We start from the raw sequence: 22,928 nt of genomic DNA on the forward strand, positions 1-22,928 counted from the left end.
AACACAAGGGCTACATGCAGGCGGTAGGGACGGTGTGTTAGAGTAGGGAGACAACAAAGCAGCGTGAAGACATTCCTCAGAGCTGACTAGCATTCCACTAGCATTTGCCATGGCAATGGTGGACTTTGTTTCGTAACACACAAACCACAGCCAAACAACACCAAATCCTTAGTGATTCCCTTTCCCACATCTTTGAGGGAAATTAAGTATAAACCAAACATTAATCTGCTATCAAAATGGATAAATATGATGTTTTTTAGGAATTAATCCATTCTATATATTTTAAAAATAAATATTATATATTTACTAATGTTGAGCAACAGTAGATTATTTGGCATGCTTTACCTATAGTAAAACAATAATACAGGGAAAGGGATTTCGAAATAAGTTTTGGGTATTTTATTTAACTAAGGAAAGAGGCTGGCTGAGCGCTGTCATTTACCTTGGCTGTCTGGCGCCCCCTGGCGTCTCCTCACACCAGTTCAGCTGATGCTCGAAACAAGCAATGTTAACATAATTCACATGCAATTAGAAATATGGGAACAATTAGTAAAACACACAGAGAATCACGGGCAGTTCATTGTGACAGAACTAAATAAAACCTGGACTCATCCCAGCACATTAAACAGTATGCTAACTTTCAGAGCTACCCAGCTTGTTTATTTGAATACTACATTTAATTCCTATGCTTCAACGATAATGGTAAATAAATGTCTTACATGTACCACAAGTTGGCTTTGAACAGTCTCTCTGATGCATAATAGCTTTAGCACATCATTTAACCCCTTGCGTCCCCCTCACACTGACACATGTCTGTCGGCCATATAGTATTTCATATATATTATAATATCTAAGAATGCAGGAATATAATATTTACTAGATATAAGCTAGGTGATCAACCTGGGAACATATGGGTTTGGGCGGGCTCAAACAACTGGTTAACTACGGATAGCCCACCTTTTTGTTTTTAACCTTCGATAGCCAGTCAAGTCAAAATATAAGACCATATCAAGTTATCATCACATGCAACGATTCAAAGTTACTTAATTTATCCTGCTGTTAGCTCGTACGGTAGCTCTAGTGTGTAATCCTTTTAGTTAGGACTATGGCGTCCTAGTGCATAAGCATCCTAGCATTAAATGTGTCAAGTGTTAGAGAGTGCACGGTAAGACACAAACCATCGAGGCATGTGCAGGACGATCTGACCCCCACGCAACCACACCGGTTCACCTCCCAACACGCACATCTCTGATTGGCCGGGAGGAGAGCCTTCGCTCCATTACCCCGGAAGTTTATGTGAATGAATGAATAGGGTTAGGGTTAGGGTGACGCTTCTCATCACCAGATATTGTCTATGATTAAATATAACAAACTATATATTGTCTCACTGGACAACAACAACACGCCGTTTATCCCACTCCCAAAAAAGTATATGACTAAATGAAAAGACAGTACATGAACGTGGGGTTTGCATTCTGCTCTATTTTTTATTTTGTATACAGTGAAAAGACAGGACATGTGAAGCAGAATGCAGATGATCTGCATCCTGCTTCACGTGCTCTTTCACAAACACACAAACACACACACTGCATTGAGTGTAGAGGGAGGACCTGCCGTCAGGAGCTGTGCTGAAGCGTGCCGCAGGCTCACTCTTCATCGTGTCCTTTCTGGAGACGGTGGACACAGAACACAGGATCAGCGTCTGAACAACATTACCTCCTCACGTCAGCGTGTCGTGACCGAGCGGTCGACGGCACGTACCTTAGGACCGGTATCCCTGCTCTTGGCCTTCAGCTTGTTGACCTGGGACTCAGCGATGTCAGCCCTCTCCTCCGCCTCGTCCATCTCATGCTGCAGTTTGCGGAGCTTCCCCAAGTGGTTGTTTGCTTGTTCCTCCTGAGGAAACATAGGAGTGGAGCATTGTGTGTTTTGAATATGTACGAACGCTGCCGGAATACAACATCGGAGGCCTTCACACATCTCTACTTACTGCCTCCTCGGCCGTCCTCTTGTAGGATTTGACCTTCAGCTGGAGTTTGTCCACCAGGTCCTGCAGACGAACCAAGTTCTTGCGATCTTCCTCAGTCTTGATCAATGAAGAATGGAGAGCACTCATGGTTAACTTTAAGTGCAGTCCACTAGAAATATACAAAGTTTATTATCACATCACAATGTACCTGATAGGTATGACTATAAATACAGGTAATTATCACATCACATTTTACCTGACAGGTATTATAACTATCAATACAGTTCATTATAACATCACTATGTACCTGATAGGTAAGTTCCTTGATGCGTCTCTCATATTTACGGACTCCTTTAATGGCGTCGCTGCTCTTCCTTTGCTCGAGTTCGACTTCAGTTTCCAGCTCCCGCACCTTAATGAGACAAATTTACTTAAGCACCTTAATGAGACAAATGTACTTAAGCACCTTGATGAGACAAATGTACTTAAGAACCGTAATGAGACAAATGTACTTAAGAATCATAATATTGACATTTGTCACCTATTGATGTTTTGAATGGAGATATAAATGATCTCGTCACACCCACCCTGGCCTCCAGTTTCTGGACCTGCTTCTTTCCGCCCTTCATGGCAATCTGCTCAGCTTCATCCAGGCGATGCTGGAGGTCCTTGATGGTCTGCTCCATGTTCTTCTTCATGCGCTCCATGTGAGCACTGGTGTCCTGCTCTTTCTTCAGCTCTTCTGCCATCATGGCAGCATCAGTAATGGCCTTCTTGGCCTTCTCTTCAGCATTCCTACACTCCTGCACAGCCTCTTCAACTTCATTCTGAAGCTGAGCTGTATCGCCCTCCAGCTTCTTCTTCTGGTTCAGCAGACTAGTGTTCTATACTCATGAAGCATATTTGTTTGTGTAAGTCATTTTAAACCTAGATATTCTGACATTTGACCATCTTGAATTCACTTTACCTGAGAGTGGAGCAGCTGAACTCGCTCACTGACATCCAGCAGTTCCTGCTCAGCCAGTTTACGACCTCTCTCAGTCTGTTCCACCAGAGATCTCAGCTCATCAAGTTCAGATTGCAGAAGGTTGTTGCGTCTCTCCACAATGGCATTGTTCTCTTTCAGATCATCAATGGCACGTAGAGAATCATCGAGCTGCAACTGGCAGTCCTACAGAGAAAGAAGATATAAGTTTTCAAAGCCTCTTGGGATTAGTTTGTCATCTTAAGTATTCATTAAGATACACCTCCAACGTACCTTCAGGTGAGAACTGACAGCCTTGAGCTGCTTCTGAGCTTCAGCCGCCTGCCTATTGGCCTGACTGAGCTGGATCTCCATCTCATTCAGATCACCCTCCATCTTCTTCTTGATTCTGAAGGCCTCGTTCCTACTGCGAGTCTCAGCCTCCAGGGAGCTTTGCAGAGTATCCACCACTCTCTGCTGATTGCGTTTGGATTGCTCCATCTCTTCATCCTTCTCGGCCAGTTTGCGCTCAATCTCGGCCTTCACCTGGTTGAACTCCAACTGAGCCCGAAGGATTTTGCCCTCCTCGTGCTCGAGAGACCCCTGAGAAGTAAATCAGTCACTTATTTTCAGCTATACATAGGCTCCAGATTGAAAAGCATGGTATGGTATTCTATGAGCACAAAGTGTGTTTAAGCTTATCGGGAGCTGGTTAAAGGTTCTAGGATGGAAGAGAAGGAGACTCTTGAGTCTCCACTCAAGTCTCCTCAAAAGGCAACTGGAAGAGGAAGTCAAGGTATCAAAGTTGCTTCTTCATCTGATTAAAAAACGATTTAGTCTTCACCCTGTTTTAATCCACCTGTAGGACGACCTGCCCTAAGGGAGATCATGCTGTGTGAATTTATTTTAAATTTTTTTATTATTTTATGGGTCAATCTCACCTCAGCTTCTTCCAGAGCAGTTTGTATCTCAGCCTTCTCCTGCTCCAGCTGTTTGCGGATCTTCTCCAGCTCATGAATGTTCTTTCCGCTCTCACCGAGTTGCTCAGTCAGGTCAGAGATTTCCTCTACAAAAGTAGAATATACAATTCAGATTTTTCCTTTCACTGTGTTTTCTGTGTTTGTTCAGGTTAGAGTATCTCTGCCTACCTTGGAGGTTTTTGTTCTCCCTCTTCATGGTCTCCAGATGGTCCAGAGATTCTTCATAAGAGTTCTTGAGTTTGAAGAGCTCAGTCCCAAGTGACCTGGCCTCCTTCTGGGAACTCTCCAGCTCCGACTGAGACTCCTCAAACTTCTGCTTCCACTCAGCCAGGACCTGGTGTCGTCCAATACATTACATACATTACATAGTCATCTTTATACGTTTAGAATACTGTGCAGGTTTGCGCTTTATTTTCAGTTACCTTGTCAAAGTTTCTTTGCTTCTTGTCCAGAGCTGCAGCCGCAGCATTTGATCTTTCAACATCCACCATGAGATCTTCAATCTCACCCTGAAGCCTGTGTTTAGTCTTCTCAAGGGAGGAGCATTTAGCGTTGACCGCTTCCACAGCTTCCTCTGCATCCTGCAGACGCTGCGCAAGCTTTTTCCTATCAGACAAAAGGACATGTTTAAATAAGGACATTGTAAACCACAGGTTGTTATATTTAATATTTAATATTTACTCATTTTTTCGATTTTTCTTACTTTGCCTCCTCCAGCTCCTCAGTGCGCTGGATGGCATCCGTTTCATACTTGGTTCTCCACTGAGCCACCTCACCGTTGGCCTTGGACATGCCACGCTGGAGCTCAGCTTTGGCCTCCTGCTCCTCCTCAAACTGCTCCCTCAGCAAGTCACAGTCGTGTCGAGAAGACTGCACTGCATGGGCGAGTGCGTTCTTTGCCTGGCAGGTCGTCATACAGGCGGATTAAAACATGGTGAAGACTAAATCTTTTTTTAATCAGATGAAGAAGCAGCTTTGATACCTTCACTTCCTCTTCCAGTTGCCTTTTGAGGTCTTCAACCTGCTGGGTGTAGGACTGCTTCCCTCTTGTCAACTGGGAGACGAGAGAAACCTTCTCTTCCAGCTGCCTGGACAGTTCACCTGTGGATGGTTACATGTATGTCAGGATATCCCTTCTCCTTTAGCCATAGCCAGACCACACCCCTACATTGTGGGTCTTTCCAAGACTATCTTTAATATCTGACTCAGATGTAACTCACAATATGAATGTACTCATTCACATTTTCTGATAGTATATTCGGTAGATGAGTGGTGGACACATCCCTCTGTGTTATGGTAGGTTATTTCACATTTTCATATCCTGTAGTCACTTTAAGATGTGGTCACTAAATCATATTGAATGTGCATATTTGTTCTGTTCGCCTAGCTTTAAGTTTCCCTAATGATAGATGTTAGGTTGATGATCATACCATTTTCAGTTTGAAGCTTTGCTTTCTGCATACTGAAATCATTGATGGTTCTTTGCCCTTCCTCAGATTTTGTCCTGTATTCTAACATCTGGTCCTCCAAAGTGCGACACATCTTTTCCAAGTTGGTCTGAAAACAATTGCAATAATACTTGTTTTTAAATAGACATACACTGTAGAAATATGAAATGTCTCTGTTGTCCATCTACAAAAAAGCAATCAGACTCACCTTGGCTTTGGCGACCTGCTCCATGGTGGAGCAAACATCATCCAGCTCCAGTCTGAATTCACTCTTCTCCTTCTCCAGCTTCTGCTTGACTCTCTGCAGGTTGTCGATCTGCTCCCCCAGATCGGACACGCTGTCTGCATTCTTCTTCCTCAGGGAGGCAGCAGTAGCTTCATGTTGCAGCGTGGCCTCTTCAAGGTCCCGCCGCATCTTCTGGAACTCGGCCTCCCTCTTCTTGTTCATCTCAATCTGAGCCGACGTGGCCCCACCAGCCTCTTCCAGCCTCTCACTGATCTCCTCCAGCTCTCTGGCCAGGTCCGCCCTCTGTTTCTCCACTTTGGCCCGGGCAGCCCTCTCCGACTCCAGTTCCTCCTCTAGCTCTTCAATGCGGGCCTACAAATATAAATGTATATTCTTACATGAAACCCTGTAAATAAATCTAAATAAATCTTGTTGGGGCTTGTTTGTGCTCAGGTGAAAATACCTGAAGCTCCTTCAGTTTCTTCTGGAGCTGAGCACACATTGCTTGTTCATCCTCAATCTTGCTGTTGAGCTGGCTAACCTCAAAGTCCTTCCTGTAAATAGGTGACGATAAGGTATGGTATATCATCATGCCTCTTCTATCAAGTAACAAGGTAGAAGTAGTCTTCAATGCATTTTCTTACTTTTTGAGCCTCTCCTCCATTTGTTGCTTATCATTTTCCAGATCCATCACACTCTCTTGGGTCAGCTTTAGGTCTCCCTCCAGCTTTCTCTTGGCTCTCTCAAGGTCCATCCTTATCTTCTTCTCTTGTTCTAGGGATCCTTCAAGCTTTTTGAGGAAGAAATCGTTTTTAGATTGCAGATTTGATTCGATTGCAGCCTCAAATATCTGATAGCTATAGCCTTAAGATGTATGGCGTCAGCGTGAGGAGGTGTTTGGACTACTTACGTCATCAACCTGCTGTTCCAGCTTGGATTTGGCCTTGGTCAGAGTGTTGACTTTGTCCTCCTCACTCTGCAGGTCATCCAGTGTCTGCTGGTGAGCCTCCTGAAGAGCCTTCTTCTCTTTAGTCAGCTTGGCGATGATCTCATCCAGCGCGGCCATCTCCTCGGTCAGGTTTTTAACCTAAACACTTCTCTGGTCAGTATCCTTCCAAAAATTACTGGGTAATAAAATTTGTTAGGTAATGGTTTTACCGGACCTTGTTCTCAGTGGCATGTTTCTCCTTCTCTACTTTAGCCAGAGTGAGCTCCAAGTCATCAATGTCTTTCTTGAGTTCTGAACACTCATCCTCCAGCTTCCTCTTTTTAGCAGTCAATTCTGAGTTCATCTCTTCTTCGTCTTCCAGCCTCTCGGTCAGCTCTTTGGATTTGGCCTCCAGCTGGATCTTGCTCTTGATCAGACCCTCACAGCGCTCCTCTGCATCAGAGAGACTGTCTTGGTCCTACATGATGTAAGGCAAGCAAAACGATGTATTAACACCACCATTGAAGCCACATTAAAGCACAAAACACATCTTTGGTCTTTCTTACAGTTTGGACTTGGAGTTGCAGGTCATTCTTTTCTTGGAGAAGTGAGACCATCTTTTCTTCCAGCTCCTTCTTGCGGGCCTCAGATTTGGCATACGCTTCCTTTAGCTTGAGGAATTCTTCCTTCATGTTGGCCATCTCTTTCTCAGTCTCAGCTGATTTCAGCAGAGGCTTGATCTTGAAGTACATCTTCATCCAGGGCCAGTTCTTGACCCCCATGAAAGCCCGTACATTCCACTGGATCACCAGTAAGGCATCCCTGGGAATCAATCCATGTCAATGTTTTTTAGAACCTTTCCTAATAAACACTAACACGAATAATAACACATGATTGTTCCACTAACCTGCGCTCAACGATTTTCTGGAACTCAAGTCGAGCAAGTATTCCACGTGCTCGTGATTGAACTCCAGTGATGATAAGGGTAAGACGGTCGTCTCTCATCTCCTCAAGGACACCCAAAAGACCAGCTTTGAAGAACACCTGCATTTGGAAATAAATGTAATTATCAGAAAATATAATTGATAAATATAAGTTTATTTTCTGCCACTTCACCCAGCTCAGACCTTGGTGTGTCCAAATCTGTACTGTTCATGGTCAATGTCAAGAGTGCCCAGCAGTTTTTCTGCTGCCTTCTTGTTGTCAATGAACTGCCCCTCTGGGATGGCACTGGGATTCAGAATACGGTATCTGAAACCAACAGATACAGTGAAGGGAAGTTGGAATGATCATCAGATACCAGCACACACTGACATTACAAATCCTTCCCTTCTCTGCTTGTTCTCCATCTGTACCTCTGTTTGAAGTCCCCGTACTGGATCCTGTTAGGGAAGCCCTTCCTGCAGATCCTGATGCCCTCCAGCACCCCGTTACAGCGCAGCTGGTGCATCACCAGGGGGTTCTCCATGGCCCCAGGAGTCTTGGTCTCGTTGGGGATGATGCAGCGGACAAAGTGAGGGTGTGTGGACCTCAGGTTGGTCATGAGCTTGTTCAGATTCTCCTAAGAGGAGGAAATACATGCCCTTCATCATTAATGATGTAAAACGAATGAGAAGACCTGTAACGTGAAACATATTATTAATACGCCACATGAAATTTAATAGCCATGGGATAAGAGTGGGTTGCAATCCTCAGTTTGGAATTTTTTGGGTGTAGCAGAGCTGGGGACACGTACAAGTAAACATTGGGTTTTAGCGCCCTCTGATATCGAGATGAATAATGCATACATATACCGGTAACTGTAGTATAAACTGATTTACAAATTAAATGTTAAGTTCGTTTTTTTTGCTGTACTGACATCCAGCGCTTGGACGTCTGAGTGTTCCACCCCAGTGTTTATGGACCCTGCTAACGAGACATTACCCTGTGTAAGGCAGACACCGTCTGGAAGGAGGAACCCTTTTTCTTCTTTCCTCCAGCACTTTTTTCCGCTGCATCTGTAAAGTACACATAGCGTTTTCAGTCTATGGTATGTGGCATAGCGGGATTATCACTAGTGTCTGAAAGAAGCGTCACACACCTGAGTCTGACCCAGCGTAGCCAGCGAACAGCACTGCCAGCAGCTTCAGGTTGGACTTCTGGTAGAGCCCGACCACGGTCTCGTTGAGCGGGTCCTTGTTCTTCACCAGCCAGTTACCAATGTTGTAGTCAACCACACCAGCGTAGTGGACCAGGGAGAAATGGGCCTCCGGTCTTCCCTTAACAACCCTGGGCTTCTGGAAGTTGGGAGTCTTCCCAAGATGATTGTCGTACAACTTGGCTTTAAATGTTGCATCACTGGCTTTGGGGAACATGCACTCCTCTTCAAGGATGGACATGATACCCATGGGCTAGGAGGAAACGTAGTGAAAAGATGGTTTGAGTATGTAGTTAAAGAAATGTGTCCTTGTAAATCGTCATTAAACAACATACCTCAACCCACCTTTTCAATGAGCTCAATACAAGCTGCCAAGTCCATTCCAAAGTCAATGAACTCCCAAACAATTCCTTCCTTCTTGTACTCCTCTTGCTCCAGGACAAACATGTGGTGGTTGAAGAACTGCTGCAGCTTCTCATTAGTGAAGTTGATGCACAGCTGCTCAAACGTGTTGAACTTCAACGGGAGAACACAGTGGAGCAGTTAGAATCGGTCCTCACACCCCTCACGTATTACTACACACGTCAGCACGGCAGTACTCACACCAAAGATCTCACACTCACCGCATTTTACTACACAAATAGAGAACATGGCAGTACTCACATCAAAGATCTCAAACCCAGCAATGTCCAGCACACCGATGAAGTACTGGCGAGGTTGCTTGGTGTACAGAGACTGATTGATCCTCACGACCATCCAGTTGAACATCTTCTCGTACACTGACTTCGACAGTGCACCAATGGAGTAGTACACCTAGAGGTTAACCACACAGAGGTTTACATTAGCCGTTGATCGAACCTTTCCCTTCTTAGTCGGATTGGAGATTCTCTTTGATACTTGTATTATAGTAAACCTCACCTGCTGTACACTCTGGCCTTTCGTGACCCACTCATTTCCTACTTTCACCCTCGGGTGACACAGTCCCTTGATGACATCAGCTGAGTTCAGACCCATCAGGTATGAAGCTTTGTCAACGTCTGTAGAGCGAATAGAAAATGAAGCATTAAGTACACAGAGAGGATCTCCAGTAGATAATAGAATGAATTCCTGGTCCATCACCCTCAGTGCCGTCTGCCTCTGCTTGCTCCTCTCTCTGCTTCTGCTTGTACTTCATGTTCCCATAATGCATGATGGCTCCTACCAACTTGTAAATGCCGTTTTTCTCCTCTTGGGTGAAACCCAGCACATCAAATGCATCCTAAACAAAATACAACGAGCTGATCACAGACAGACATAGAGGAGCCTTTTGTAATAGTAGGCCGTTGACCAATTTACTACTTACATCAGTGGCTACTAGCTCGTCCCTATCATCTATAGAAGCTACCGTTGTCTGTCCTTGGGAAATGAACTGGTAGTCATACGGGTTGTTGGTGATTAGCAGCATCTCTGGAAGACATTTATGAGTATACGATTAAACACAATATAGCGTCACACACTTTCAAATAAAAATTGCACATCAACCCTACCAGACTGCAAACAAATAATGTGCAGTGCTTGCAAACATTTTAAGCGCGCAACCTTTAATATGCAACGTGTGTTACAACAATAATATATATATTTTTTTTACAGCAGCAGCAGCAGCAGCAGTAAAAATATAGATTGCATCTATAGTTTCAGGGCGGGCTTCCACTCTTCAGGTGAGCTTACTTGTTTGTGTATTTTTGTATTGTTATAGAACTAGTTATCTAGTCCCTATGGTTGGGTACGAATGGCTCATAAGCTTAAGATAAATATATTTTTCCTGGATGCACTGGTTGAGATTGTGTGAGTTTGTGATGTCGAAACGCTGAAGCAAGTTAAGAAAAGTAAGGGGGAAAAATAGACTCTTCATTGTTATGTTGTATATATCTGACATGATCTGTCTCTTTTAATAAGACGTGAGAAACACTGTTTTTTATTTATATTTAAAGCTTTCATTGGGAAACAGCCACTTTCATGTGGACCATACTCGACTGGGACACAGAGACCTATTGTACCCAGTCCAGTGAGCTGCTCCTCCTAATGTTTAGATCCGTTGTGGTAGCCTAATTATGCAAATGAGCACATACGCAATTAGATTATGCCCCGTTTGCCAATGTTAACAAACTTATTAAAAAAACTTGTAATACATTTGTGTTTGTCTTGATGTAAGTAATCAACTCAGTAATATTCATGGTGATATCTGAAGGTAGATTGTTTTTCCCTATTCGCATGAGAAAAATAATGAATAGGCGTGCATAGGGTATATTTGGGTCTTTTTCTAAACTTTCCCCTATTGGGATTTTTCTGGGCTTTTTTTTCCTTACTCGGGACATATTGAGGATACAAAATCAGTTGAGTTACCTTCTGTTGCAATTTCTTCAACACTGACCCCTATTTTGGCTTAAAATGACTGGACTATAAAGGTTCCCTGAGCTCACTTCATTCTCATTCCTAACCCTAGGAATGACTGCCTTTTCATTCAGTGCTCCAAACTCATGGAATGCTCTGCAGAGCAACTTAAAAATGTCTGCTCTTCCTACTTTTGGTTTATTTAAATCTATGAATTCTGAATTGTATACATCCCACTGTAATTGTTATAGCTGATTTTATTCTCATTTAGCATTTCATCCTATCTTATTCTTGCTCTTTTTGTATTGTATATACTTTATAGATATATTTTATCGTAATTGTTATATGTTATCAACATAATTGTGTTTGTTGTGTATGCTCATCGCCACTGTAAATGAGGGAAACCTCAGTGTCTCTCTAGTGAAAATAAAGGTTATTGTATTGTGTTGCTAGGTTAATATTACTGGCATTCGACTTCAATAGTTACATATCTACATTCAGCAATAGTTGAAGTTGCACGTTTATCTGATCAATAAGATTATTTGGTGCTCCCAAACGAGTGCTTTCTATATAGTTCTCCCACTTGGATCCTTTTTAAATGTTCTGGTTTGCGGTTCAGTGATTCTGCAATGACTGCCGGAGTGTTTCCTGCTTTGTCTCAATGCTCACCAAGGAGCTCCGGTTTCTTTTGAGACAGGATCTGGTAGAAGATGTGGTAGTCCCTCTCAGCCTTCAGCTGGAAGGTCACACGAGACTTCTCCAGAAGATCTACCCAGAAAAAAAGTAAGCAACTGAATTTGCGAAAAGATGCAATGTCGGTATTTGGATATAATAATATGTATTCTTCTTTCAATCGTATGGGCTAAACCCTCAATGTGCTGAGCTCCTACTTACAAGTTTCAATGTCAGCCGATGACAGCTTTCCACTGATGCCAAAATGGATTCGGATGAATTTACCCTTTGGACAGTTGGGGAAAAACTGAAGGTTAGACAGATGAAGCACACAAAAAACCAAATGCACCACTCCACCAACCAAACGATCGATTCGACTGATTTAGCCTTCTTCTGAGTTAACTGAACTCAAAGGCGGATGAGATGAACTGAAGAAGGGACTCATCTTGACATGATTGTCCTTCGGAGGGGACGTAAAACCGAGGTCCTGACTCACTGAGGTCGTGAAAGATGCCAGGGCACTTATCGCAAAGAGTAGGGGATTCCCCGGGGTCCTGGCTAAAGCTGCCCAACAAGGCTCATTCAATCTGGACCCCTAATCATCCCCCTATAAAATTGGCTGATTAATTATTTCCCTCACTATCCACCTGAAGCTGGTGTGTGGTGAGCGTTCTGTTGCAGATTAGCTGCCGTGCATCACCCAAGTGGGTGATGCACCCTGGTGGGGGTTAGTGGGTGCTACACCCTGGTGGAGGTTAGTGGGTGCTACACCCTGGTGGGGGTTAGTGGGTGCAACACCCTGGTGGAGGTTAGTGAGGTCCCCACTTCGCTGTAGTGCTTTGAGTTTCCAGGAAAAAATAGCGCTACATAAATTCAAGGATTATTATTTTTTATGAATCATCACACCATGTAATTATTTTTTATTCGCTTTTATTTAGCACAAGAGGGCACAATTGACTTTAACTTTAACATGTATCTTTGCTTGAACAGCTCTCTATAGTCTGTCAGCCTTCCAGATCCATGCAGACCAGCCTGTGACTAGCCTACATTGTATGGATTGTGATGCAAAACAAAGATTAAACCATGAATACTATTTTTTAAGCTTGTAGATATGAGAGTTAATATAAGCAATGTTTAATGTGAATTTAGCCAGACAGGGCGTTACACTGTATGCGTCCGAGAAGCTTAACCTCCTTTCAAACGGCCCATCAAGAGCAGAAAACAACCTTTATTCCCAGGAGTATTCCTTTGATTATTTGGTTTTGATTACAGCGTAACATGAGTCACAGAGATTGCCCCATTCATAAATTGTTTTACGAGGTGTGGAGGGATGGAAATGTGGACTTACAAATCTAGAGGAGTTATCGTTCCTGATGGTTTTGGCATTCCCAAAAGCCTCCAGAGCAGGGTTGGCCTGGATGATTTGATCCTCCAGGGTCCCCTACAAGTAAAAATAGATATCACATTAATCCTTATTCATGGAATAAATACATATTGCTGTACATATTTGGGTGAATTATTTTAAACCCGATATGCTTATTGGCCCTCCTGCCTGCGTCTGTGAGCTGGTACCTTTTTCTCAGAGCCTGTAGTTTCTTTCTTTCCAGTAACAGCAGCGATACTGGCAAAGTACTGGATGACTCTCTTGGTGTTCACAGTCTTCCCAGCACCGGATTCTCCACTAGATGGCAGTATTGCAGCATTAAGATTAAGCACAACCTGCCCTGGCTTATGTGTTAAAACGAATGCTCAATATATAAATAAGATGTTAAACTTACGTGATCAAAACGGACTGATTTTCTCTGTCTGTGATGGGAAAATCAGGACATAAAATACATAGAAAGGAATTCTATAGATAAAAAAGTAAATGAACCCATCCTTCATTTACTCACCTGACAACATGTACTGGTAGGCATTGTCGGAGATGGAGAAGATGTGGGGAGGAGCTTCACTCCTCTTCTTGCCTCTGTAGGCATCGACCACCAACTGGTCGTACACCGGCAGCCACTTGTAGGGGTTGACGGTCACGCAGAACAGCCCTGAGTAGGTCTGTTGGGACGCCATGCTGGTGTCAGGTGAGCGTACTGTTACCATGATGCGTTCATATCACCGTGCTCTGGGAGACTCACGTAGATCATCCAGGCGGCGTAGCGCTCTTTGAGGTTGAACAGCACGGCCGGCTCGTGGAGGAAGGTGAACATTGCCATGTCTTCAATTTTATCGTACTTGGGCGGGTTCTGAGGATGGACGTCAATCTCTTTGACAGTAACGGTCTGACGGGATACAGAACTCAGTTACAGAACACAGTTACAGAACACAGTTTCAGAACACAGGTACAAAACACAGTTGATTATTTACTATTGTAATTTAGTTCACGACTGCACAACTCACTACAGATAAAAAAAATTATAATCTCTCAAACAAAACTTTTGTACGATAGTTTTGTTTCTAAAACAGTTCTTCTATATTGCACGATTGTTCTTATAAAATGGAAACACATTTATAAGTACAACTAGGATTCGGGCTTGTTTTTGGTGTATATGCTTATCGTTTCAATGTCTTTGTCAAGTGTCAGATGTGGTCTGTGAGATGGTCCCGAGATCTGTCTAAAATGCATAGGAAAAAAGCCACAGCATCCCTTGATAGCGATATCATCCCAAACACAGTTTGCAATTGGAAGAAAAACTACCTTTCCGAACTCGGTTTCCACGGTGACTTTGTCCCCGTCTCTCGAGCTGATCCTGGCCTTCACAAACTCCACTTCCGGGTCCGTCACAAAGCATTCTTTCTTCATGTCAAACTGCCGGGTTTGAGCCTCCAAGCGCTCCCTGTCCGACTTCCTCAGGAAAGGGCCGGCCGTCCCGAACTCGGCCATCAGAGCATCTCCCATGACTACGGCTGCTTGGCTCTTCCTGAGGAGCAAGCGCCTTCGTTAAAGACTGAGAGGACGCTAGGTTAGGACTTGATTAGAGTGAAGGACCCCAAGACTCAATTATCACCCAAAACAAAGAAATTGGCAATACATACCTGTATCAGGTTAGCTTCAAGAGGGCTCTGTGAGCCTGTGCTGATGTGATCAAGCCTGTTAGGTTGTGGGTGGCCTGGGCTGGTCTGAGCTCCCTCTGGGCAGACTAAGGTCCGGATGGATCGAAGCTGAGACTCTGGTCCCTCTTTAACTCTTTATATAAGGCTCCATCAAGCCAAATATGGAGGTAGGACCTTTGTTTGATTGCAGTGTGTCACAAGATAACAAAAGACCTGGGCTCTATTGTTCTGGAGGGGAGGGGCTGACCAATATGGACCACGGCCTTCTAAGTCGCTGCTGCTTCTTTTACTGATCAATCACTCTGGAACATTTATCCGTAGATATTAGTAGAGAAAGGTATGATAATTTAATACAACAAAATGAGATGCATTTTGGACTTATCTTCAGTTACAATAGCATGTAGCCTGTATGTAATGTGTTAACATTTAATGGCCGCAAATGCATAAAGTCAACATGGATTATCTATCCCCTCAAAGTAGAATGAAAGTTTGTGAAAAAAAAATGTATTGGGGATATTTTAACTAAGTCATTTTAACTTGAAAGCATTTTAATGACATAAGGATATAAGTACTTTCTAGAGGCCAAGTGATACATAATAAGGTGGGAGTTAAGGAGCGCCAGTCTTGCTGGATTTACAACTTCTTAACAGCCATAGGTCAAGATGACTGTCGGGTGTCGTGTTTGTTCAGTAGGAGAAAGTGTGAGGTGTCTACAAGGTATTAATATGGTTCTATACATCATCGGAGGCGATTGCTTCACCCTTCACAGTGCTTGCCAAGGGTTTCGTTTTACTTTCCCCCTTTGAACTTTCACAACTTCACAGCTGGTCTGGCCAGAGGCGTCTGTAACCTTGAGGTCCACGGCCCAGCGTGGAACATACCGCTCTATCTTAGGAGGCTCCATAGTCAGCTGTCTTGACCACTCACTCCAGAAATGCTTCCCACATCACGTAGACGTCATCACGCTCAGTCTTCTGAACGACAAAAAGAGTCCTGTCAGAAGCCAATAAGATTGGGTGTAGGGTATGGAGGCACAAAGGGAAGTGACAGCAGGTTGGTTTTAAGAAAGGAAATGTACATAATAAGTATATCATTGATCACACCTAATAGATATAATGTAACATATTTGAGTCATAATGATGTTTTGTCGAGTAGTCTTTTTATAATTCCAATCATAAGGTGTCTCCACTTACTCCAGTATCACTATAATTTGTTTCTTTTGCAGTCAAAAACTAACCTTATTCAGTCAGCACTGGGAGAAATGATATACACCAAAACTTCCATCTGTCTCTAATGGTCCAGGCATCCATCCCCCTTTATGGAGGATATGATCCTTCCTCACGAGGGAAAGGGATTAGTTAGATAAACCGCAAGGCCATCAGCACATGGCTTTGTGTTGCTTATGTCTTTGACCGATAAAGAATGCTGTCACAAACGACAAATAGATGAATAAAAACCTTGCCAATCGCTCGATTCCCAATACGGAAGGACTGCGGCTAAGATGGAAGGGGTCTGGCATTTCATATGTTCAATCCAAAAAACGTTTTTCCTCATAGCATATTTTTAACAGCAAAATAATGTTTTTTGGGGGTGAGGAGTAGTAAATTCCCCTTTACTGTATCATCACAAGATGTGAAGGGAAGTATTAAACAAGGCCTGTAGGGCTCATAGCTCCTTCTCTTGATGCCTGAGGACAAAGATAAACCTGTGAAATTCTTCTTGAGGTCCTGTGAGTGCAGCTGAAGTGGGTTTGAAAGGCCTTGCCCCCTCATTATTTCAACAGCCAGACTCTGTGGCAGGTGTGTGGCGTTTGGGAAGTCTGGACAATATAAATACAACAAAACTTTTGACCATTATCAATGCAGTTAACTATATTGATTGAATCAAATAATGTTTACAAAACATAAGATGATTAACTATAGTGTATTAATATTATTATTAGTAGTAGTATTAGTAGCTCTTGTAGTAGTTGTTATAGGAGTTTTAGTTGGACAAATATTTGATTGTCGGAGACAATGAAAAGCATAAATAAAGCCAAGTAATACTTATGGCAATAACCAACATAAACCAGACTGAAGGCCGTCATTTCAAAGGTGCTAATGGCAAGGCTGACCTCTCGTATTAAACTGCTGAAAGGTCAAGATAGCAGAGAGGGTGTCCACTCTCCCCCAAGGAACGTGTCAGCTACAAGGTGTTAACAGTTAGATTACAACTCCTTAGCTGTCTGCTCCTGGAGGAGCAGACAGCTAACGCCCCCTCAGGAAACTCTTGAAATGAGAAGACTTCACACCTCGCATCAGCTGCTTCCACAGAGGTACTGCCTCTCAGCTAGTCGTTGATCCCGCTGCACACTGACCCAATACTTAGGCCCTGTCCACACGGAACCAATGTTTTGGTGAAAACGCACAAGTCTTGTGTGTTTGGGCCGACCGTCCAGACGATTCCAGCGTTTTCGGTGCACTTTTCTGAAACTAAGTCCCAGGGTTGATTAGTTGAAAACGGGTCGATGCGTTTGCGTGTTAGGATTCGTGTGGACGCCTGAAACGCAAACAATGACGTCGTCGCCCCCCCCCCCCCAACAGCTGGGCGACACTAGAGTTGCGTTGATTTATTATTATATATTTTTTTTTTTGTAGCTTTAAATAGTCCCTTGGTAAATGTAATTACTAACTGTACATTAAAAAGTAATTCTGCTCAATCTAAAAGGTTTAACAACTGCTATCTCCTCAACTGAATGTTTGTATACAGCTAGCAGGCTGGATGCGCACAGACTTGATGCGCTCCACTTTTTTTGGTGGAGAACCAGTGCCTTGAAAATGTACTACAGCGTTTCTACAGCTTGATGCGTTTTTAAAATGAGTCCGGCTTTACGGAGGTATTCCAGAAACGCATCAAAGGAAAACAGAGGAGAAAACATTGTTTGCGCCCGTGTGGACGGGGCCTTAGTATGTCAAGATGTGACATGTTCTTGAATGGGGAACTGTTAATTCATTTTGACTAATTCCGTTGTATAAACAAATGTAATTCATTCCGTTTCTGCCTTTTTTTGTCTTTACCAGCAAAGATTGAACCTTCAAAAATACTCCTTGTTCAACACCTCGTTTGAAAAAATACCCTACAAGTTCAACACCACCTATAATACATACCCTATATGTTCAACACCTCCTTTAAGAAATACCCTCTATGTTCAACACCTCCTTTAAGAAATACCCTCTATGTTAGACAACTTCTTAAAGAAATACCCTCTATGTTCATCACTTACTTTAAGAAATACTTTCTTTATTCAACCCCTCCTTTCTGGTGAGGTGGGTCAATTGATCATATGCGTGGGTTACAAATGATTCATAAATATTGGATAATGTTCATTATTAATATCACGTATAATAACAATAGCAATAACAATTATAACAAATAACAATTGTTCATGGTGTAGAGCCTCCTTCTTAGGGCAATCTTTAGTTATTACCGTTTGACTGAAATATCAACGCCATGCCGTTACATTTCGCTAATATGGATGTGCATAACCCATAACCAGGTTACAATATATTGGAGGATATGCACTAGGTATACCCAAGTTATATACAGGGTATACACAGGGTATGTACCGGGTATACACAGGTTATATACAGGGTATGTACAGGGTATACACAGGGTCTTTACAGGGCAAACCGCTCATTATTTGTAGCATCCTAATTCAGATAAGGAGGCATTGTAGAACATGTTTCCAGGTTTCTCTGTGGCCGCTGTGGATGGAGTACCATCGACAGTGGAGAACATTTATGAAATATTACCCCTAAGGACCCCGGGGCATCAGACCGCGTAGCTGTTGCTGTCCCTCACGCCCGAGGGGAGCCAGGGAGGTGTAACCCGAGCCGTCTTGCCCACCACACATTGTTCTCCTCCCTCTCATTGTCCTTGAGAGCACAAAGATAACTCGCCCGCATTCCTGCCGAGGTCCTCCACCCTGACGGGGGCGGACACGTGGGGTAGGGTGAGGGTGACCCAAGACGTGGACACGGCACAGCCCCAGATCTCTACACAGCCTCCACTCCCCAGGACATGTTCAGCCTATTGCACACACAGACACACAGACAGACACGTTAAGAGCCTTTGCCTCAGACTCATACTAAAATCCTTAATCAGAGCTATTTTTTCGTTTCAATGAAAGAGGTGACTTTGCCTCTTTTTAGTTTCTTATGGATAGTGATAATGACGTATCATTTTTTGTTAAGCTAATGTGACCAAAGCCACTTGATGTTATCTTGTGTTGCAATTGGACTGACAATCTAGCTCCCCTCGGTGGACGTTGCGTGTACAACAGAAGTCAGCCAAGAGTATAACGTATTTATTTATATGTGCTTGCGATCAATGTGTTAGAATCTCAACTTAGATATTTGATCCAGTTCACTAAGGGAGCGTTTTAAGGACAATAAACAAATGAATTGCAATTATTTTAATTTTCATAATGTAAACACAATATTTGAGTCACAAATAATATGAAAATGAAACCGTCAAATCCTAATTTGTATTTTACAAAAAATGCCCCGCTATCAAGTGGGCAATATTCAAATGCATTTTTCATTCCATTTCTGACTCAAAATAATGTTTGTTAATTAGGAAAAACAAAAAGCGTTAATGCTATTGCATTTTTATCTTCAACATTGCGTTTTCATTTGATTATGGTCCTTCAAATGCCTCCAAGCAAAGCTTGAAAAAGCTCTCAAAGAATTTGAGAATTTTAAAATGAAAGAAAACTATGGTTCTGGTTTTGTTCGTTGCATGTAAATTAGTAAGAACTGAGAATAGGTTATAATCAATGTATTAGTTTTACATAATTGGCTTTCTAATCTATTTCTAAAAAGCAATTATTTTGACATTCTTTGGTGAAAGCTTTTGCAAGCTTCTCCTCTGTCAATACAGACTGTAACTATGCTCAATAAATATAATGCAGGCCTTTTCGTCTTCATGAATTAAGCAATTTTCATAGGACTGCAACCAGAAAATTGCCTACTACTTGGTTGAGAAGTGGAAACACCACAATGGTCTAAAACCCATTCTCTGCTTTCCACATGCCATGTACTCTGATGTTCTTCAGTTCAAGTGACAGCAGTATTAGGTCTGATCAAAGTAACTCTTTACTCAGTGCAGTTTAGTCTCCTCACTCAAGGAAAATATTTAAAAAAATTACTAATAACTGACATGAAGGTTGATTAGCCATGCATGGATCATAAAAATGGTGGTCACATAGGGACAATTGCTAAAGGTGGAAGTTTCCAAACTTCTGTATTTAATTAAACCTACATCTAACAACACATTAGTGCAACACTGTTCCTCTTTCAGAACAAACCCTGCCTGTTGGGTGTGAAAAAACACCTACTGCTCTCGGTAAGGAATTAAAACATGGTATATATAAATCATTTTTCTAAAGGCCTTCAATAAGCTGTTTCATGCATGTTCTTGCAAAAGTTGGTGTTCCATGGAGCCTACTGTATTTCCATATTGGTTATTTGTTGTATTTGTAAGGAAGATGTAGGAACCTTAACCAAGGCCACGTTAAAAACTAAAACAAATACATTACATTAATTCTAACCTTCTTTTGAATTCATGATGCAGGAGATGAGGTTCACAACATGCATCACGATGATCAAGATTGAAATGCTACTGAATGTCATCTTTGTTTCAGGTGAGTGGTGTTCATTTGTTATATTGTGAATATTTAGTTCCAAGCACTGAACATGTTTAGGTATAAGCACGCCAACAGACCCGTCTAACAAGACCCAGAATGAGTCATTAGTTTTACACCTAATTGGACTATAGGCTAATCTGCATTTAATCGATCTCCGAAATGAAGCCTGTATCCATTTTCAGAATGTGATGCAGGTCTAGTAGAGGTGTGGCCAGGCTGTTGGAGGAGGATGTGGTGGGACAGGAAGGATGCATGTCATTTGCCATTTTGAGTAAAAAATGCTTGCATTGCAGGTGGTGAGGGATCCTGTCCTCGACCCTTCATGCATCCATGCCAAACAAGATGGAGGCATTGAGCGACACTTGTTTGCAAATTCCATGTTCATTTGATTCCGTACCATCAAATCAATTTGATAAAAGCAAACCCTTTATTGGTTCATGGCTAAAATTGTGCAACGATTTTGGGCCTCATCCAGAAAGTATGGTTTTCCACAGCAACAAACAAGATAATATATATCCAATTAGTATCATTGGGAATATGAGAGAATACAACTGCACAACTGTTTTTACAAACATGAAATCAAGTTATGCTGTCGTATATTACTTCAGAGTGGAAAACAGCTGTTTCATGGCAACTAACACCTGCAATACTCTTACAATCACAGTTAAAGGTAGGAGACCCCTTTTGGTTTGGGTGTCTATTTTTTGATTACTGTCATTTTTAGAATTATTTGTGTTCCTATTTCAAAATGATTATGATCATTCTAGATTTTTGGCTAGTTCCTGACTAGGTAGACACACCTGTTCTCCTTGTCTAGAATTAAAGTATTGATACCACAGAATTGTATTTTCACTTTAAAGAATGTTTTAACAATGTTTTACGCCAGTGTCGTATTGTAAAATACTTATTATAAACTATGGTGTGAGACACACTTTGTTTCCCTACTACAATCTTTATTGTGTTAATGATGATTATTCTCCCCTCGACACTGAACATGCTGCATTCATTCATGTGGATATTAAAGCTACACTTCAGCCTAATGCAAATGTTTCTTGAAAACGACCATGTAGATTCAGCCCCAGCACCCTCCATACAGACCCTCCAGGAGGGACCACTAACGGAGAGGAGCAGGGTAACGTTAACACAAAACGTAACACAAAAGTCGCGTTCGTTCTCACTTTTTATTCCGCGTTTAGACAAGCGTCTTTGGGGGGAAATCTGCGTGCATACGGTGATGCAAAAGTGTGTGAAATTGTTGTTGTTTGCCTGCACTGCACATGGATGTGACGTATACGCAGGTTGCGATTTGCCGGTGGGGATGGTGGGGATTATCCCCCCCTCTGGTTTACACGTCCTACCCTCTGCCGAATTATTTTTATCCTCGGTGGGGATAAAAATTATCCCCCCCACCCAAAGTATTTTCACCATTACATCGTAATAATTAACAACCAAAATACACAGGGTCCGTCTTCATTTTGAAACATTTTAAAATGTTTCTCAAAATTATCCCCCCCTCTGGTTTTTTCACAAATCGCACCCTGCGTATACGCGTACGAGAACCACTGTGTGTAGATCAGATCACACGTTTGCATTGTAAACCTTTTAGACGGAAACGCAACGGTGGAGCGTTTTTAAGAGTTCCACTCTGGCGGGTGGTTTCTTTTTTTTGCGTTTTTAAGCCCCGAAAACGCTGTCGGCGTATAAACGAAAGGCACATCTGATCAAATATTTTGTCGTTTTCTCCCGCAAGTGTCATCGTGTAAACAGGGCCTCAGTTTACATACAAGGAGGAGCCGTCTTAAACAAGGTAGGTCTCAACACAACAAGAGCAATCAAATAGATGTTTTGCCATGGTGCCCAAAAATGGGAGAACTAAAGAAACACAAGATAGCAAGTGAGTGCAGGAAATTTCAGACACGGTTGGAAAATGAATATTTCTTCACAGGAGTCAAGGGAGAAATGTGCAATGAAACTGTTGCAGTGATTAAAGACTATAATATATGACAACACTACAAACAACACAATGAAACCATCAGACCTACACTGGTGCCAAGCAAGAACAGAAAGTTCAGCAAATTGCAACCCTCTAGCTCAACAGTATATTTCCGTGCTTACAAAGCACAAGAAAAGGCCATAATAGCAGGTAGCTCAACTCATTGGCCGACATGGAATGGTGCCTTCGTTAAACATTGTCTCGCTAAAGTTGCAGGATTAATGTGTTCATAGAAAATGCAGGAATTCAAAACTGTGACCATGTCCAGAAACACAGTTGTGTGGTGAATCGAAGACTTGTGGGAAAAAGCTTACGCTTCAGATTTTTGCATTACGGAGGAGCTGCTTGATCTTAGGAGTCTAAAGGGCACAACAACGTTAAGGACATCTTTGAAGCTGTGTCAGATGCAATTGAGAAGATGGGACACAACTTAGACAAGCTGTGTGGAGTAACAACGGATGGGGCTCCAGCAATGGAAGGCGAGCACAAAGGAATGGCCTCTAGGGTGTG

The 22,928-nt window shown here is 42.5% G+C and overlaps 1 protein-coding gene and 1 long non-coding RNA gene across 3 annotated transcripts; one reads left to right on the plus strand and one right to left on the minus strand.

Moving 5' to 3' along the window:
* Positions 1 to 1,572: 1,572 nt before the first annotated feature.
* On the minus strand, positions 1,573 to 14,584 carry LOC307089127 (myosin-7-like; the record flags this gene model as incomplete). Of its 2 annotated transcripts, none has more annotated exons than XM_079755247.1 (37): positions 1,573 to 1,667; positions 1,762 to 1,896; positions 1,991 to 2,086; positions 2,277 to 2,381; positions 2,557 to 2,853; positions 2,937 to 3,140; positions 3,228 to 3,536; positions 3,875 to 3,999; positions 4,082 to 4,247; positions 4,336 to 4,519; positions 4,617 to 4,813; positions 4,896 to 5,014; positions 5,344 to 5,470; positions 5,570 to 5,959; positions 6,051 to 6,141; positions 6,232 to 6,377; positions 6,498 to 6,674; positions 6,751 to 6,993; positions 7,082 to 7,337; positions 7,423 to 7,559; positions 7,643 to 7,766; positions 7,871 to 8,076; positions 8,439 to 8,506; positions 8,596 to 8,905; positions 8,998 to 9,168; positions 9,316 to 9,465; positions 9,571 to 9,689; positions 9,772 to 9,910; positions 9,995 to 10,098; positions 11,692 to 11,790; positions 11,917 to 11,980; positions 13,043 to 13,135; positions 13,267 to 13,375; positions 13,473 to 13,500; positions 13,587 to 13,743; positions 13,824 to 13,967; positions 14,384 to 14,584. In XM_079755247.1, 37 exons carry the CDS (start codon positions 14,582 to 14,584, stop codon positions 1,647 to 1,649), a joined length of 5,811 nt encoding a protein of 1,936 aa, XP_079611373.1. In that variant the 3' UTR covers positions 1,573 to 1,646. The 2 variants fall into 2 exon arrangements, with proteins under 2 accessions (XP_079611373.1, XP_079611372.1); XM_079755246.1 differs by having other exon boundaries at positions 8,439 to 8,512.
* Positions 14,585 to 20,076: 5,492 nt separating this feature from the next.
* LOC307088539 lies at positions 20,077 to 21,304 on the plus strand. Its single transcript, XR_013812569.1, has 3 exons — positions 20,077 to 20,124; positions 20,353 to 20,422; positions 20,719 to 21,304. It is a non-coding gene; the product is annotated as an uncharacterized lncRNA (long non-coding RNA).
* The last annotated feature ends 1,624 nt before the right edge of the window (positions 21,305 to 22,928 follow it).

Source organism: Pollachius pollachius (assembly GCF_949987615.1).
Source record: "Pollachius pollachius genome assembly, chromosome: 17".
In the NCBI taxonomy this organism is placed as follows: Eukaryota; Metazoa; Chordata; class Actinopteri; order Gadiformes; family Gadidae; genus Pollachius; species Pollachius pollachius.